The 17,195-nt window shown below is 36.8% G+C and overlaps 1 protein-coding gene across 1 annotated transcript; it reads right to left on the bottom strand.

Moving 5' to 3' along the window:
• Positions 1-4,497: 4,497 nt before the first annotated feature.
• On the bottom strand, positions 4,498-7,493 carry mrps16 (mitochondrial ribosomal protein S16). Its single transcript, XM_055184965.2, has 4 exons — positions 7,352-7,493; positions 7,145-7,192; positions 6,783-7,043; positions 4,498-4,697 (listed from the first exon to the last, which is right to left on the bottom strand). Exons 2-4 carry the CDS (start codon positions 7,155-7,157, stop codon positions 4,570-4,572), a joined length of 402 nt encoding a protein of 133 aa, XP_055040940.2. The 5' UTR covers positions 7,158-7,192; positions 7,352-7,493; the 3' UTR covers positions 4,498-4,569.
• Between the last annotated feature and the right edge of the window lie 9,702 nt (positions 7,494-17,195).

Raw genomic sequence — 17,195 nt, 5'->3', positions numbered from 1 at the left:
ACTCACATAACAGCACTATTTATTTATGACGTATTTTACAGCATAATTATGTTATGGACAGGACCGTAAAAGTTGCTTCAGATCAATGTTATCAAAGCAAGAATGATAAACTTTGACAACTTGATGTGATGAGTCCTTGATCTGAAATGTGATTCTGAGTTACCATAGCTTCTGTTGGGCAAACATACAGCCTTTACGTTGCTTTATGTTTATACAAAGTAATATTTTTTGGTACTAGTATGAGTAACAAAGGTATGGAAATACATTACAATGAGTAGAGCCAATCTGTCACATTTATCTTGTGACATTGAAGATTGTGAAAACTGCATTGGGATTCTGACTTATATTTCCTCATTCCTTATGGATGCATATCACAGTTACCAACTCTCGTGAGACAATTAATCAACTGCAGCTTCAAAAACAAGCCCAATATTATTTAGTTTCAGCATTATAATTTATGTTTTATAACCAATAAATGAGCCTGCAACATATTAAACTGAAACCTTTAGCAAAAATTTAGCAAAATCTAATTCTAACTATCCATATCTCCGATCACCTGTGAGGCTGTGATCCTCACATCCTGATAGCAATCACTATGTTAAGTTGTCTAAATGTATTTGTAGATATTTATGTCATCTGTGAAGGGTGTAGGACCAAAAAATGTTCAACCAATCATAGATTTCGGTTCGATCGGACGTTGCCTTTTTTGTCCCTCATCCGTAAGCGTAATTTGAATGCCACCGCGCAGCTTGTTCACGCAGATACCATACGTCATCGGCGCATTTACGTGCCCTCACCTCCCGTCTGTAAACAGAGGGAGAATGGCAAACTTTTCTGCTGAATTGACAACCTGTACAGGAGCCACAAAACGAAAGACATGTTTTATAATAACAACAGCAAAAACTGCCTGGATTAGCAAAGAACAAAAACCCAAATTAACATCGGTAACTTTACTGCTTTACCACGAGAAATAGCTGCAGGAGGCAAAGGGTCTGAAAGAGTCGTTGCACTGTTTATTTTGGTAAGTTAGGTACTTGGTATGTTTGTATTGAGATGGATTCAGATATTCTACTTTATTGAAACATTGTGTTTATGAAATTTGTGTTCGTTTACAGATTAGTGTAACAATATAGTTACTACGTCTACACAACCGAAAGTGTGCTTTAAGTAATTCCTATGTAAAAAGTTGTTTATGTTGGTTATTTTGGTAATGTTATTCACTTTGTACTGCAAAGTTTTGTCACTGGTGATGTGGACGTCTGATCTGTGCGTGTTAATGTGTTTTGAAAGAGGCGTGACTTTGGATGGCAATTTGAATGGAGGGTGGGATTGTGATTTCATAGTCGGCTACCGTTAGCATTTTTCAAAATTAGATACCCTACCTTTAATCAAATAAATTTGAACCATATGACTACTTGTTTTATACATTACATATTCATACATCTCTTGTAAAAATTACATATTTAACTTACCTGTCAATCATCTTCTCAGCTCCTCTTGTCTATCATAACAGGCTACCGCTAGTTTAAATTACAGTTTCGCTGAGTTTGCTCTCGCGAGCACGCTACCTTCACGGTGAGTGTGACTTTTCTCTAAAGAGGGGGAGAAGGGGGCGGATTCGGTGGGATGTTTTTACGAATTACGCCACAGCACTTATATTAGCCGTGAGCAGACGATGTCAATCAATGCATTGGATATTGAGAAAACGGCAACCATAAATGTAAAGAAAAACGATTTTCTAACAAGCAACCTTATTTTTTAAATAAGCCCAAAAAACACATGATTTTTTAACGCGACTTGCCAAAAAAGAAGCCGTACGTCGCATATTATAAGTGGACTTGGCAACTCTGATGCATATGTGGTCTTTCTTTAAAGGAATAGTCTACTCATTTTCAATATTATGTTATTAAGAATTGTTGATACATCCCTCTATCATCTGTGTGCGTGCACGTAAGCGATGGAGCGCGCTGCGACGCTTCGATAGCATTTAGCTTAGCCCCATTCATTCAATGGTACCATTTAGAGATAAAGTTAGAAGTGACCAAACACATCAACGTTTTTCCTATTTAAGACGAGTAGTTATACGAGCAAGTTTGGTGGTACAAAATAAAACGTAGCGCTTTTCTAAGCGGATTTAAAAGAGGAACTATATTTTATGGCGTAATAGCACTTTTGGGAGTACTTCGACTCGCCTGAAAAGTCCGTTCCCCTTCTCCCTCTCATAATGGGAGAGGGAGGGTGTTACTGCGCCGAGTCGAAGTACTCCCAAAAGTGCTATTACGCCATACAATATAGTTCCTCTAAATTCTTAGTATTTTTGTCTTGTTTTTAGTAAAAATATCTCAAAATTATTACATTAAGATGTGTTGTCTTGATGAGGAAAATGACCCAAGAAAATAAGTCTAGTTTTATACCAAAAATATCTAATTTAAGTGATTTTGTGCATAAAACGTTTTTTTGAATATTTCTTGAATTTAGTGTTTTAGAAAAATGTTCAAGATTTTTTTGGTTACCCCATTGGCAGATTTTTTTTGCTTGTTTTATGCACAAAATCACTTAAATTTGATATTTTTGGTCAAAATACTACAAAATACTTTTTTTCTTGGGTCGTTTTACTCATCAAGAAAAAGCATCTTAATTTAAGAATTTTTTTGGATTTTTACTGAAAACAAGACAAAAATACTAAGAATTTTTTTCTTGAAAATCATTTTTTTGCAGTGTACAGAGTACAGAAATGCATGTAGACTGTTTGCGTTTCTGCTTTTCAATCTCCAGCAGTAATCCTAGATGTTTTTTGTGTGTGTAAATTTCATTCTCAAATTCATTTTATTTTGCTTTCCATAATAATTCATTCAAGCTGGAGTCATTTAAAGGCATTTTTTGTCAAAATACTGACCTGTTGCAAATATCCTACATTTATAAAGTCCTCTTAAAACCTTAACTGCTGCTTAAGGAAAACATGTAGCTTCACCCTGGTAATAAAACTATCCAATACACCATGGACACATTTCATTGAACTATAAATAACTTTTCTGTCTCTCATAAAAGAACTATTTAAATGGGTGTATTTGTGTAATCAAATATCTATGTCTGAGTACGTTATGATCAATTCAAGATTTTGGCCTCACCTATTTGACTAACTGTTAAATTAAAACTTCATTTAAACAGTTCCACTTTTACTTTTGACATTTTAACTTAAGAAAGCATACTTGTTTGAATAAAAATACTAGTAAATTATTAACTGGTGACTACAGTGCCCTACCAATGATTTTTTTTTTTTTTACAATTTTTGCAACATAACCTCTGTGATTGGCTGACCATATGTGCCCAATGGAAACATGTCAAAAATATCCCAGAAAAGCTTTTTATGCACGAGTGAGGTGGTTTTTCAGGCAATTAAAAAAAAGGAACATATCGCAAAACTGCAATGGAAACTGCGCTTACAGGTCACCTCACATGCATAAAACTCATGGTCACTCTTTAAAGATGTTGGAGGACAAGACGGCAGTGGTGTGTTCGACTTGCGGCATCACAAGAACCGACAAGTGCATGATATTAAAATACAGCGACAGCAATTTCGTTAGTCGAATGCTCTGTATGCTTTTGAACAACTTTTGAGATATTTTGATGTCGGCCTGTGCGGCACTGAACACACCCATCTGCATGGTTTTTAACTTATCGCAAGACAAAATTACATTCTAGTCGCATAACATTGGGTAATGGAAACTCTGTCATTTCGTAATATTTTTTATTGACATTTAGATAATACCGCCATAGTTTTGCGCAAATCTTTTAAAGCAACCAGGCTAATGTTACTTATGTAAAAATAATATAAGATAAATAACACTAACAAGATATGGCAAAATGTATCATTATGATGTTGGAACAATCTTTTGGATCAACCTCAGTATTTTTATAGAATATTAATTCAACTATTAAAATCTACATTGCATGTTTATTACCCATGTGTTAACTACTGAAAGATAAAACAAGTAATATGTGCCCTTTGACCTATTAAATAGCTTATTTTATTGTTTACTAGAATATGAGTGTACTCATGTAGATACGTCAAAGTTTCTAGCTATAAAGCGTTGCACAATTGTGTCCAAACATTCATGGGGACTGGCCGTTTGGCCTGATATTAAATATATAAGGAAGTGTATTTCAACTTAAGTTCCCCTGTTAGATCATTTATTAATTTCTGAGTCTATCATAGGTTTCCAACTATTTCTGATAAGCGGTTTTAAACAGATTAATCATTATAGGAGTCAGTTTAAATGAAAGGTGAGTTTTGTACTCTGGGTAACAAAGTTTACATAAAGAAAAAGATCTGCCGACATTTAAAATGTGATTTTTCAACATGTTTTGAATGTACTTTTCAACAAATTATAATAATTTATAAATTATAAATAATAGTACAAAACATTTCAGTGAAATAAAATCTTAGTGCATCAACAGTAAAATGTGACGACATCACTACTAAGAATCAGAGAAATATTGTGAGAAAACTTTAAACACTTTATTTTGCTTTTATAGTACAACTCCTTTAGTTTTGGGTCCTTTGGGTTTTCACTGCTCTGCCTGCTTTTCTTCTGCATCTTCAATGTCCGTCTTTATTTCTTCTGTAGAAGCTGTGTTCCGTCTCCGCTCCGCTTCCGTTACTGTCATTGGATGCAGTGGGAAAAATCCAGCCAATCCTATTCAGAGCAAGACATAAATCAGTCTCATATGCACTCTCGCTTTAATTTCATCTCAGGTATATAACCTACAGACGGATAAAAGGGGACTATATTTGATGCATACCAATACATCTACTTACACTATTCCCTAAAAGTATGTACTTTTTTTGCTATGGGAAAGTCTATACAGGGGGTCGTAGGCAATATCTGCCATTAGTGTTCATGGATCTTCACTTGGTATTTTCACCGTAAACGACGAGTAGAACATCCGGGTACTTTACAGATACTCGTTTCAACATACTACGATTTGAGACATACCAAGTGCACATCAAGGCGTTTACGCTGGTGGCAGTCATATGTGTTCAATGGAAGCGCCAGGAGCTGGCGGGTTTTGTCCAAGATTAGCGCTGAAATTTTTTTAACTTATTGATGAGCGGAGCGTTTCACCATCACTTCTCACTTGACCGCCCTATCACAGTATACGAGGGGCGGGACAAATCACAACAACCAATCAGTGCATTGTTCAACGACTAATAAACAAAGCAAAAGTATCATAGCATTAGGGCTTTAACGATTAGTCATGCAAATGTGTGTTTTCTCAATGTATGAATTTTAACGAATTACGGTGAAATCCCAGGACATCCAAAAGCCAGAGGGCGCTCTCGTGCAGAAACTCATTTGTGCCACAAAAGAAGTACGATAACAACACTATAGAAGGTATGCATTGACGTCACTTTTCCACGTGACTATGGCATTCAAAAACTATAGAATTCAAAACCATAGAATCATACTGTGTATTCTTTAATATTGCCTTTAAAATTTATTTAATACCCAACTACATTAAAATTGTGTACTTTTACTTGAGTAAAAGTATGTTAATGTACTTAAATATTAAATTTAAAACAAAAACTTGTATTTATGCAATGTATGTAATAGAGTAAAAATTATAATAATATGCTTGGGAATGTATGTTTTACAAAGAAAAACACGGATAAAATACAAATACTTAGTAGTAAAACCTCTGCTTAATAGTGACCCTAGCAACTTATCAACCCACCTGTGGTCTGTGGACGTTGGCATGAACGATCTATTTACTTCTTTCTATTTGATCTATTTACGCAGTCTGTAAAACGATAGCTCTGAATTCTTGTTAACCTGTTAGTACAGTCTATCACACAACAGCTTTTTGCAATTTAGACGCATTTCCTGGTGTTTTCGCTGATTTCACATTGTACACAAATGCTGCCGCTCTATCTTTTGCCACTCAGTGGGCGTAACCGCAGTCACTTTTGCCAAAGGTGACGTCACGTGCATACCCTCTATTCCAGGAAATGTCTAAAAGAATATTTATATTGCTGTTCTTCAAAATGTTTTGGGTATTTTCATTATAATAAAGAGTAATTAGATTTTTTTATGTAATTTTGTTTAACAATTGTTGCTTTTTTAAATGCACGTTATAAACGACTTCTTATGGCCGTTTCACACGGTATGTGGCAGCCGCGAGTGTTTACTTCATTGTCAATAGAAAACGTACGGAAAGCGACAAAACTGGGGAGGTTATAGAAGTGAAGCGGTGCCTTGCTCGTGCAACCAAAATCATGCCCCTTCCACAGACACAGATCTTCACGGGAGGCGCTTTTAAAAATAAACATATTGCACAAAATACTTCCATAACACAAGAATAGCTGTAGCCGTGTGGCGATGTGTCTGCTTGGTGCGCACCGTGTGAAACGGATATTACTGACCTCAACGCCGTAGTACACGCACAAGCTGCGCATGAAACACAGGATCGAAGCCTTGCGATTCAGAATCGATTTCAGACAGATATTTTTAACAGGACACGCGATTAATCGTCACAGCCCTACATAGCATCCAAAGCGCTCAGCTGAAAAAGCTGGCAGGCGCCTACAGTCAGTGTCCGCCTGGCGTTTTCAGCCGCGTTTAAACGCTTTGGTGTACACGCCCACAAACTCTATTCTATAGAAAGTATAGTAGGTGAATTGGGATGCAGCAATTGTCTTTACGTTGTCTAAATAATAAAATATTGTGAAAGATATAAAAAAATCTGATTGCAGTCTTGTGTTACAGTTTGGCTTTACTCACCCAGAAGTTTGGCCACAGGTTTGGTGGGATGGGCACCGCAGCCAATCCAGTATTTGATTCTGTCGTAATTAAAGGCAACAAGCTTTTCATTATATATGTTAGGGAGAGGGTCGTACGACCCCAGCTGCTCTATATATTTACTGTCTCTCGCCCGTTTATTATAGGCGGCCACGATGCGGTAGAAGGGTCTGTTGGTGGCGCCCCCTAGCGCCAAGCGGATCACCACATGCCCACCGTGATATGTTTTGAGCAGTAAAGATGCTGTTATAAAGAGAAACAAAGAATCATGTGTAAGAATTACAACGAAATGAAACATTAATCTTTAGTTAAACATTAACTTATTAAGATAACACACTACTTACACAGGTGGACCATGATTCACAGGATATCCGTAGACAAGGAAAGTAAAGCTAGTTATGAAACACAAAATGTTTAGTACCACAAAATACACAGTGTGTAATAGCATGTTTCGCTTGCTATACAAAATGCACACAACGTTATAAACATAATAAATACAGCATTTTTGAGCATGGAACCGCGTTATGTGAATACATCGCACGTAACGTTACCTTTATAAATCCGGAAACTGCATGTAGACACGTCTATAATCGTATAAAATGTACGCTTAAAGTGTTTATATGGCTCAAACAGACGCAACTAAATACAAGCATTCAACAACATGACATTCGCAAGGGCGCAGCCATGTTTCTCTAACACGACCGGAAGCGCATGTACGAAATCTACTACGCTGAAGGAAATTAAAGAATTCTACAAGGAGTTATAGATAAATATACAACTCGCAACAATTGAAAACCAAATAAACATACATTATAAAGTAATTATATAAATAAATAAATAAGTAAATGAAAGAAAATAAAACTACGCTGAAGGATTCGGTTATGAATATTAAGTACGTAACGTGCGCCTACGTTGCAGGAAGCCAACCAACCATCAGAGCGGCGTAATTAATATTTATGAGGTAGGCGTTCGCCACGAGATCTACAAATCGGCCATTTCTCCATCCGAAATCTGCAGCCTCCAGAGGGCGCATTTCAAGACTACATACGTCACCAAGACTGTCTTATTTCAGAATATTAACAATTATAAAGTTTAAGTATTATTCTTAGTTAATCGTAAATTGTTGTAATATGCTCATGACTTGCGAATGTAATGCTCAGTTAACTTAAATAAACCAGGCTTGATGACGTATGCAGCCTGCATATGCGACCTCCGCTGCAGCCTTCGGATTGAGAGCCTTCGTTTCCTAAAATAATGGATTTTGGCCACAAGGTGGCGGCTTTGAACTAGTTTGTGTTTTGCATTGAGAGACATGGTTGTAAGAAATGTTTTAATGTTTTAAAGAGAATACGTTGCGTACTTTTCTGGATGTTTCACAGTAGCTTTAGATTTTTGGTGCCCTTACGAAAATTAATCATGGTTATTGTGTGGTAAACGTGGTTTAACTATACATAGTGTTTTTGTTGTAACTCTAGTAAAACCACAGTTATTCTTTTTCACAAGGGTGGTAGTATAATGTCCCTGTTGAAAAAAAAACAATAAAACCATTACAGAAAATTCTAATGGTTTCCATTAAAATACCAATAGGAACCATTAGCTTAAAACCACTACACTGTAGTGGGTTTTGGGCCATATTCCATTAGAACAAATACATAGAACCATTAGAACCAATACATAGAACCAATACATACCATTAGAGACCAACAAAAACCAATACACTGTAGTGTGTTTTGGGCCATATTCCATTAGAACCAATAAAATTCCCAAATAAAACCATTAGAATTTTAATGGTTTTATTGTTTTTCTTTTCAGCAGGGGTGTGGTTCAAAGAATACCATAGTGTTACCAAAAAACTTTAGTACTAACTTTAGTATTATAAATACTATAGGGTGATTTCAGCTAAAGACACATTTTGGCATAGAGATGATTGTGTCCCAATTTACCTGAGTTTTCATTTCAGACTGTACTTGGAATGGGTTAAATGTTGCAACATTGAAATCAATAAACAAAAGATTTTTAAGAAAGTCAATGAAGAGTTTAGTAATGCACAGCAAGCCAAATGCATCTTGTATGGTAAATCAGAAGCTGAAAACTCCCATTGATTTTCACATGTGCCTGATACTCTTGTGAAGATCTCATGCTCATCTGGACTATAAGACAAGCTTTTACAGCTGTAATCATGTGTGACACTCTTGTTCGGCATTTTAAGATGAAAGAAAATTCCCCACCTATAAACAAGGCCTGTTTAAAAAACAAGCAGGACCTTAAAGGCATAGTTCACTCAAAAGTGAAAATGTTGTCACTACTTTACTTGATTTCCCCCATGTCGTTGTTTGAACCACCAGTGTCTTTCTTTATTCTTCAGAACCCAAATACAGATTTTTTTTTAAGTGTGTCCGAACTGTTGTATAAGGATGTCTACTTGAATATAATTTGTGTCACTGAAACAACCGTAATATCCACAAGTATAAGGAGTAAATGTCTTCAGGACACCTAAAATATATGACACAAGTCAAGTGGAGTTTCATTATGTGGCTTGAAGGTTTTTTTGGTTACTATAGGTAGGGTGACCAGACGTCCCGAAAAATTCGGGACAGTCCCGAAATCTAAGCTGCTGTCCCGAATCCCGAATCCTGCTCTGATTGTCCCGAAAATCATACTGAAGCTAAATCTTAATCCGAATCCCGCTTTAATTTCCCCGAAAATTATACTAAAGCAAAATCTTGAGTAGTAGTTGTCTGATAAAACATGAGCGAAAAGGTTAAGTCATCCTGCAGCCAGCCCCCGCCGGCTGCCCATTGGCTGCAGCCAGCCACCGCCGGCTGCCCATTGGCTCCAGCCAGCCGCCGCCGGCTGCTCATTGGCTCCAGCCAGCCGCCGCCGGCTGCTCATTGGCTGCAGCATCTTGTTTTTATACTGTAGGCTCTCATTGTGCTGGCAGCAGTTAAAACCTCCACGAAATATGCTGACGTTGTATTGTTTCCATTAATGTATCTTATTCATCTATATGCACAAAGACAATAGAACCTTTTTGTTTTATAGAGTTGATTAAGAGAGCGAAACTTGCAGCAACCGCGAGGACAGTTGAAAGTGCAGGCAGTGACAGTCAGTCGCGTGAAGGAGTCAGATTGGTCAATGGCAGGCAAGGCACTTTGTTAAAAAAAATACTTCTATACGTATTATATAAATTTATACGCATATGTACTTATATTAATAAATATGATTAGTTCAGTAACTTCAGTTTGAAATTCCTTATTTGTATTATAAAATAAAGAAAACTATTATTGTATGAACTATTATTGTATAAAGTATAAAATACTATACGTATTATATCAATTTATTTATATGCATATGTACTTATATTAATATGATTGATTCCGTTTGAAATTCATTTTCTTTTATTATTAAATAAAACTAATAAATAAAACAATTATTGGATGAACCCCCCCCCCCTTTGTTACGTCTGCCCCCCCATCCCGTCCCGAATTTCAGCCAATCTCATCTGGTCACCCTAACTATAGGAGTGGATGGTGACTGAGGATGAAATATCCATTTAAAGGGATAGTTCACCAGGAAATGAAAATAATGTCATTAATGACTAACCCTCATGTCGTTCCAAACTCGTAAGACCTACGTTCCTCTTCTGAACACAGTTTAAGATGTTTTATATTTAGTCCGAGAGCTTGTTTGACCCTTCATTAAAAAATCTAAATACGGTATACTGTCCATGTCCAGAAAGGTAGTAGAAACATCATCGGGGTGCTCCGTGTGACATCGGTGGGTCAGTTGGAGTGTGTTGAGGCATCGAGAATACATTTTGGTCCAAAAATATCAAAATTTACAACTTTATTTAGCATTGCCTATTCATGTGTGAGACTAAAGTCACGTGACTGCAGTGACACGGCTGACGTGTTATCTGGTGCGCCCCAGCTGTTTTTTGTTTTATTTTTTTTGTGCGCCCGGGGTTTGTTTACAGTAGATAACACGTCATCCGCGTCACTGCAGTCATGTGACTTTAGTCTTACGTATGTGCTTCACAACAGACGCGGAAAAGAAGACAGTGCTGAATAAAGTCGTAATTTTTGTTATTTTTGGACCAACATGTATTTTCAATGCTTCAACACATTCAAACCGACCCACCGATGTCACATGGACCACTCTGATGATGTTTTTATTGCCTTTCTGGACGTGGACAGTGTGCCGTACGTAGATTTTCAATGAGGGGTTAGCAAGCTCTTGGACTAAGTCTGGAACATCTTGGACTGTGTTCTGAAGATGAGCGGAGGTCTTATGAGTTTGGAACGACATGAGGGTTAGTCATTAATGACATTATTTTCATTTTTGGGTGAACTATCCCTTTAATATTCTTTTTCTACCACTTTAATCACGCTAAGGATGTGATGAACTCATATATGAGTCATATCATATAGATTTGCTGTTTTTTGTGGGTAATTCTTTTGATTTAAGGAAATCCTAAACAAATTTTGCAATTTTGCTACTGTGCTACGATTTGGACATGATGGTCGGTTGGTGGTTTTTGCAAGCAGCTAACAAATAGAAGACTTTTTTATATCTATAAATTCCTTGGCAATAATGTTGTTGTTCAATTTTTATGTTGATATTGCACACCTATGTCCACTTTTTGGTTATTTTATGTATTTATTTAATCAAGGGACGTGCACATAAATGATACATAAATATGTAAAATGCTCCAAGATTTATCTGTAGTCCTGTATGTGTTATATGTCTGAACATCTTCTCATTTAGGATGAAGAGTGGCCTCACATGTCAGGGATCAAATGATGTGTTTTATCTGTCATGGGCTTGTGGATGGATTTCACTGAAACTAATTTGGACTGCATGCAAAATGAACTTTTATCACGGTAAACAGAGTTTTCTTCATTCTGTTGAAAGAGGATTGTCTTAACTGATTAAAAGACATACCAGCATGTTTATCACATGTCATTAGGGCTTGTAAAAATCTCATGATTTTTTTTAAATTTGGGAGCAATATTGAAGCATACAGTGGCAATAAAAAGTATGTGAACCCCTAAATGGTTTAACTGGCATAAGCTGAAATAAATCCATTAAACATTCACAGTACTGGAGGAAAATGTAAGTGAACACTTGGATTTAATAGCTTGTTGAACATCATTTGGCAGCAATTACTTCAAGCAAGCACTTTCAGTAGTTCTGAATCAGACCTGAACATCATTCAGAATGGATTTGTGCTCATTCCCCTTTACAAAACTGCTTCAACTCAGGCAGATTTGTAGGATTTCTGGTGTGAACCGCTCTCTTGAGGTCATTTCTATGATGTTCAGGTCTGGGCTTTGACTAGGCCACTCCAAATGGCACATTTTGTCTTTCTTAATCCAGTCTGTGGTGGATTTACTTCAGTGCTTAAGGTCATTGTCCTCCTACATTAACTAACTTCTACTGAACAGGCGGACAGCCACATTGACATTACCCAGGATATTTTGTTAAACTTGGAAAATCATTTTCCCCTTGATGATGGCAAGTGGTCCAGGCCCTTAAGCTTGCCCAAATCATGATGTTCATTCCACCATACTTCAATGTTGGGATGATGTTTTGATGTTGGTGTGTCATAGTATTTTTCCCGAACAATTCAACTTTTGTTTCAACAGTCCATAAAATATTCAGTAGCACTGGGGTTTGTCAAGGTGGTCTTTTGCAAACTTCAGGCTCACAGCAATTTTTCGGGAGAGCAGCGCCTTCCTTTGTGGTGTTCTGTCATAAACAGTGTGCCTGTCCAAAGACTTGCGTATGGTAGACTCGTGAACAGAGATGTGTGCCAGTTCAAATGATGTCTTTAAGCCTTTAGCTGTTACTCGTATTACTTTTCTGTGTTGTGGCTTAAAAGTCATCTTGGCTGGGTGTCCACTTAGAAGGGTGGCTACAGTATTAAACAGTCTCCATTTATAGACAATTTGTCTAACTTTTGACTGGTGGATGTCTAAACATTTTGGGATTGTTTTGTATCCCTTTTCAGCCTTTGGATTGCAACAACTCTCGATTGTATATCTTAAGAGAGCTCCTTTTTTTGTGAGATATTGTTCATAAGAGCTGATGCTTCTTAGGGACAGCAGTCTTAAAGGAAACACCACAGTTTTGTCAATATTTTACTATGTTCTTACCTCAACTTAGACGAATGAATAGGGGAGAGCGAGGCACAGCCTAAAGCTTTTTGGTTTTGGCTCAATCATAACTTTTTTTGGAGTTTGATTAATTATACACATAATTTTACACAAGCAACACACACACACACACACACACACACACACACACACACACACACACACACACACACACACACACACACACACACACACACACACACACACACACACATCTCTGCTACAAATGACCATTTGAAGTTTGTTTCTATTACTTACCATTCTTGGACAATTATACCAAACGTGACAAAAGTGCAAACATTACTCCATAGGTGTGGTTAATTGTAACGCTTGCTATTAAGTTTGCAGGCAAATATTTCAATACTATTTTGTCTATATACTTGAAGTGGATATTGTATATATATCTGTCTATAATAGACAGGTATCTACACTATTCATTTCTCATCTAACCAAAGATACAAATGTCTAAATATGTGAGAAAAAGCAGCACAATTATGACAATTATTTTCATATTTCACCAGTCTGTAAAACCATACTAAAGTCTCAAAATTAAATTCTGAGATAATGAAAATCTAAGTCTGATTTTAGTCATTAATTATGCTTTTAATCTTTGACGTGACCTTATTCAATCAATATTAAAGATATGAACAAAAATAAATTTTGACACAATTTTTTGATAAGACAGACATATTTATTTTGTGGCAGCCAGTAATCATTCGTGTGTAGCCTATTTAAAACAATGGCAAGAATTACACTAACGTTAACTGTTTTCATATCGTTAGTGCTGAGGGGTTAGTTGTAACACAGCGTTTTATTAATTGGACTCCAGTTTGCCAATTTCTAACACAAATTAGCCTTCAATAAAATAATTATTCTAATAAATAATCACAATTTATGGCATATCACTGTAAAAAAAACGCTTCATTCCTAAGGGTTCACATACTTTTTCTTCCCACTGTATGTTAATGTTTGTAACTTTTTTTTTAATTCACAGGAATTAAAGTACGGTCTGCTCTTCTCACTAGATGAAAATGCAGGAGGAGGTGTTTTTCAGAATCAAAAAGATTTATTGGTCAAGTGTGCTTATGGTAAGTGACGTTTCAAGTGTTTACAGCAATACTACAGTAGAAGAACTGCAAGAATAACATACAGTGTACAGTACAGTATGTATACTACATATAGATCAAATGACAGCATTCTTCATATAACGTGATCACATGTGCATTATTTAAAAGTCACGTCACTTTTTCTACATAGTATAGAGCGACATTGTTATCCAAGCAGCCAATCTATTTCTTAACGTTTATGCATCACTGTTTGGCTCAATACCATCTTAGTCTTACATTTATCTTAAAATGAGATGAACAAATGGTCTTTATGAAATAATTTGCATGCATGTTTGACATCTGTAAATGTTACAATTATAATAAAAAATATAGCTGCAAGCAGCGATGGCGGGCCCTCGCACGTTTTTTTACCGCTACACGGTGCCTCCGAAAAAACGATGCACGGTGGGCAAGGGCATCAAGTGGGTTAATATCAGTGGACTATTTCATGTTGCTACTGATCCATTTAGGTACTGTAGGTAAAAGAAACCCCACATTTTAGACAAACAGGGGCGCTAGTGAGACACTAAATAGACACACCTTTATCTGACCTTTTTGTCAACACTTAACAGCCGACAACTCTGATGTGTGTGCCAAATTTAAATTTAATCTAAGCACGCCAAGAGCCTTAAATATGCCTGAAATAAAAGTAAAGTTTGACGTGTTGCCATGGGAACAGCGTTCGAGATGTCAAAAATCCTTCGCAATTTAGCATCTACAATGTCTCAGCATCATGTTGACCACTTCTGGTGTCAATAACATTATTTACCTAGAAAGAGTATTTAAAAAAACATCGCATGCAACTGTAATGCTTAAATAAGCATTTAAAATGAAAGTAAAATTTGTCGCGTTGCCATAGGAACAACATTCGAGATATCAAAAATCCCTTCGCAATTTATCATCTACAATGTCTCAGCATCATGTTGACCACTTTTGGTGTCAATCGCATGAATATCCTAGAAGGAGTATTTAAAAGTTCACTGCATGAAACTGTAAGGCTTAAATATGCCTTTAAAATGAAAGTAAAGTTTGACAGGTTGCCATGGGAACAGCGTTCGAGATATCAAAAATCCCTTCGCAATTTATCATCTACTATGCCTCAGCATCATGTTGACCACTTTTGGTGTCAATTGCATGATTTTTCTAGAAGGAGTACTTAAAAGAACATTGCCTGGAACTGTCAAAAAAATCCAGCTTTGTAAATGACACACTTCCTGCCGCCTGGTGGTGGCGCTATACCCGGGAGTCACAATAGGCGCATCGATGCGATCGGAATCTTCAGACGAACAAACACCCCGTGTGTCATCACAATAAGATATTTTTTGCCATAGATATTAGACACTTCCTGTTTCTCTGATTTCACCATGACTTTGCCGCTTCGCCATGGCAACACGGTTCGAGATATCAAAAATCCCTTCGCAATTTAGCAAGTCCAATGTCTTGACATCATGATCACCACGTTTGGTGTCATTTGCATGAATCCCCTAGGAGGAGTATTCAAAAGTTCACGGCATGCATTTTTTAAACAATCCAAAATGGCGGACTTCCTGTTGGGCGGAGCTAAAATGTTAGAGGGCGAAAGTTGTTCGTGTCGATGAGATCTATATGTGTACCAACTTTCGTAAATGTGCGTACATGTTTGCCCGATCTGCGCACTCCTGTTTGTTTTTGCATTACAGGGGGCGCTACAGAGCCCCCGTGCCACGCCCGTGTTCCAGCCTTTGCCCGTTCGCAATGACGGACGACTCTGACGTCTGTGCCAAATTTCAAGAGTTTTCGAGTATGTTAAGGCACCCAAAATGCCCAAAAGTGTTAAAAAAAATAAAAATAATAAAAAAAAAAAAAAAAAAAAAAAGAATAAATCCGAGCAAAAACAATAGGGCTTCGCACCTTTCGGTGCAGGCCATTCTGGCCTGCTCCTCGGTGCTCGGGCCCTAATGATTGATAGTGATGAGACACGATCAGATGAGTTTAAGTGGCCTTATATACATATGTCCTGAAGGAGCGCAGAAACAAATCATTAAAAGGATTTATGAATGTAAAAGCTCTTTTTTGGATTGTAAAGATTAGATGAGCTCTGCGCTCTTCTTCGTATGTCTTTAGCTGAGAGGGAGGTCAGACCAGACAGTGGCAGCAGAGGATAGTCACACTTCATTAAAGATAAGAGCGTTTAAGAAGGACACTTAACTCACTGTGACCTTCCTGCTGGGTCGTGACCTAATCACACTCTGGAGTGTCCAGACCCTGAATGAGCAGACGGGTTCAAGGGGTCACGCCTCTGTTTGCGGGATGCAAGGGGATACGACCGTGGCTTGTTTGATCGTCTGATCGTCTGATGATGCACGGCAGATTTTCAGTGAGATAACACAAAGACAGTTTTGTAGAGAACTAAAGTTGTGCTCTTCAAAAACAGGCATAAATCTAGTAAATGGCTGCTGGAGTGATATAGGTCTACATCTAAAGTGTCTTATAATGTTTAAATGCATCAACTACTATGACATGGGCATCTATCAGTGTACTTTTTAATGAATATATTACAATGTGTTTATTTCTAGTGTATCCCACAAGAAGCATATGGGTGATTCTCACGAAACCATTGAAACACCACGGCACTAATGATTTTAGCTTTAAATGTGTAATATAGTAACATTAAAAATCATCAGAATTAACACAATACTGTGTTCTACCTCGCACAATGTGTGATTTCAACATAAGAATTTATAATTGTAAATTTTATCTCATTTTCTGCTGAAATTCTCATTACCGCAATGTGTCCGGCTGTGTTTGAACATGCGTTGTGTTGTAATTTAATCAAATTAACACAAAAATATTAAGAAAAAAATAAATGGATGTTTTGCTAGACTACTTTAGATGACAGAAAAAATATTTACTGAATATTCATGTATAATAATAATGAAGAAAAATTAGGAAAATGACGTGTCCATGCCTGATGTTCTCATCCTCCGCAACACTTTTTGAGAACAGTTTAAGCACACATACAGAATTTTAATAAAGTTTGATTTTGAGTGACCAAGCACATGGACCAGTTACTTCAAGATGGCTACCAGGTAAGATCATTTTTTTACAGTTAATTTGAAATATTGTCTTGTCAGAATGCTTACAAGACATTT

Source organism: Misgurnus anguillicaudatus, chromosome 14, assembly GCF_027580225.2.
Source record: "Misgurnus anguillicaudatus chromosome 14, ASM2758022v2, whole genome shotgun sequence".
Lineage (NCBI taxonomy): Eukaryota > Metazoa > Chordata > Actinopteri > Cypriniformes > Cobitidae > Misgurnus > Misgurnus anguillicaudatus.
The sequence above is the reverse complement of the archived record's forward strand: the minus strand, read 5'-3'. Positions and strand labels throughout refer to the sequence as shown.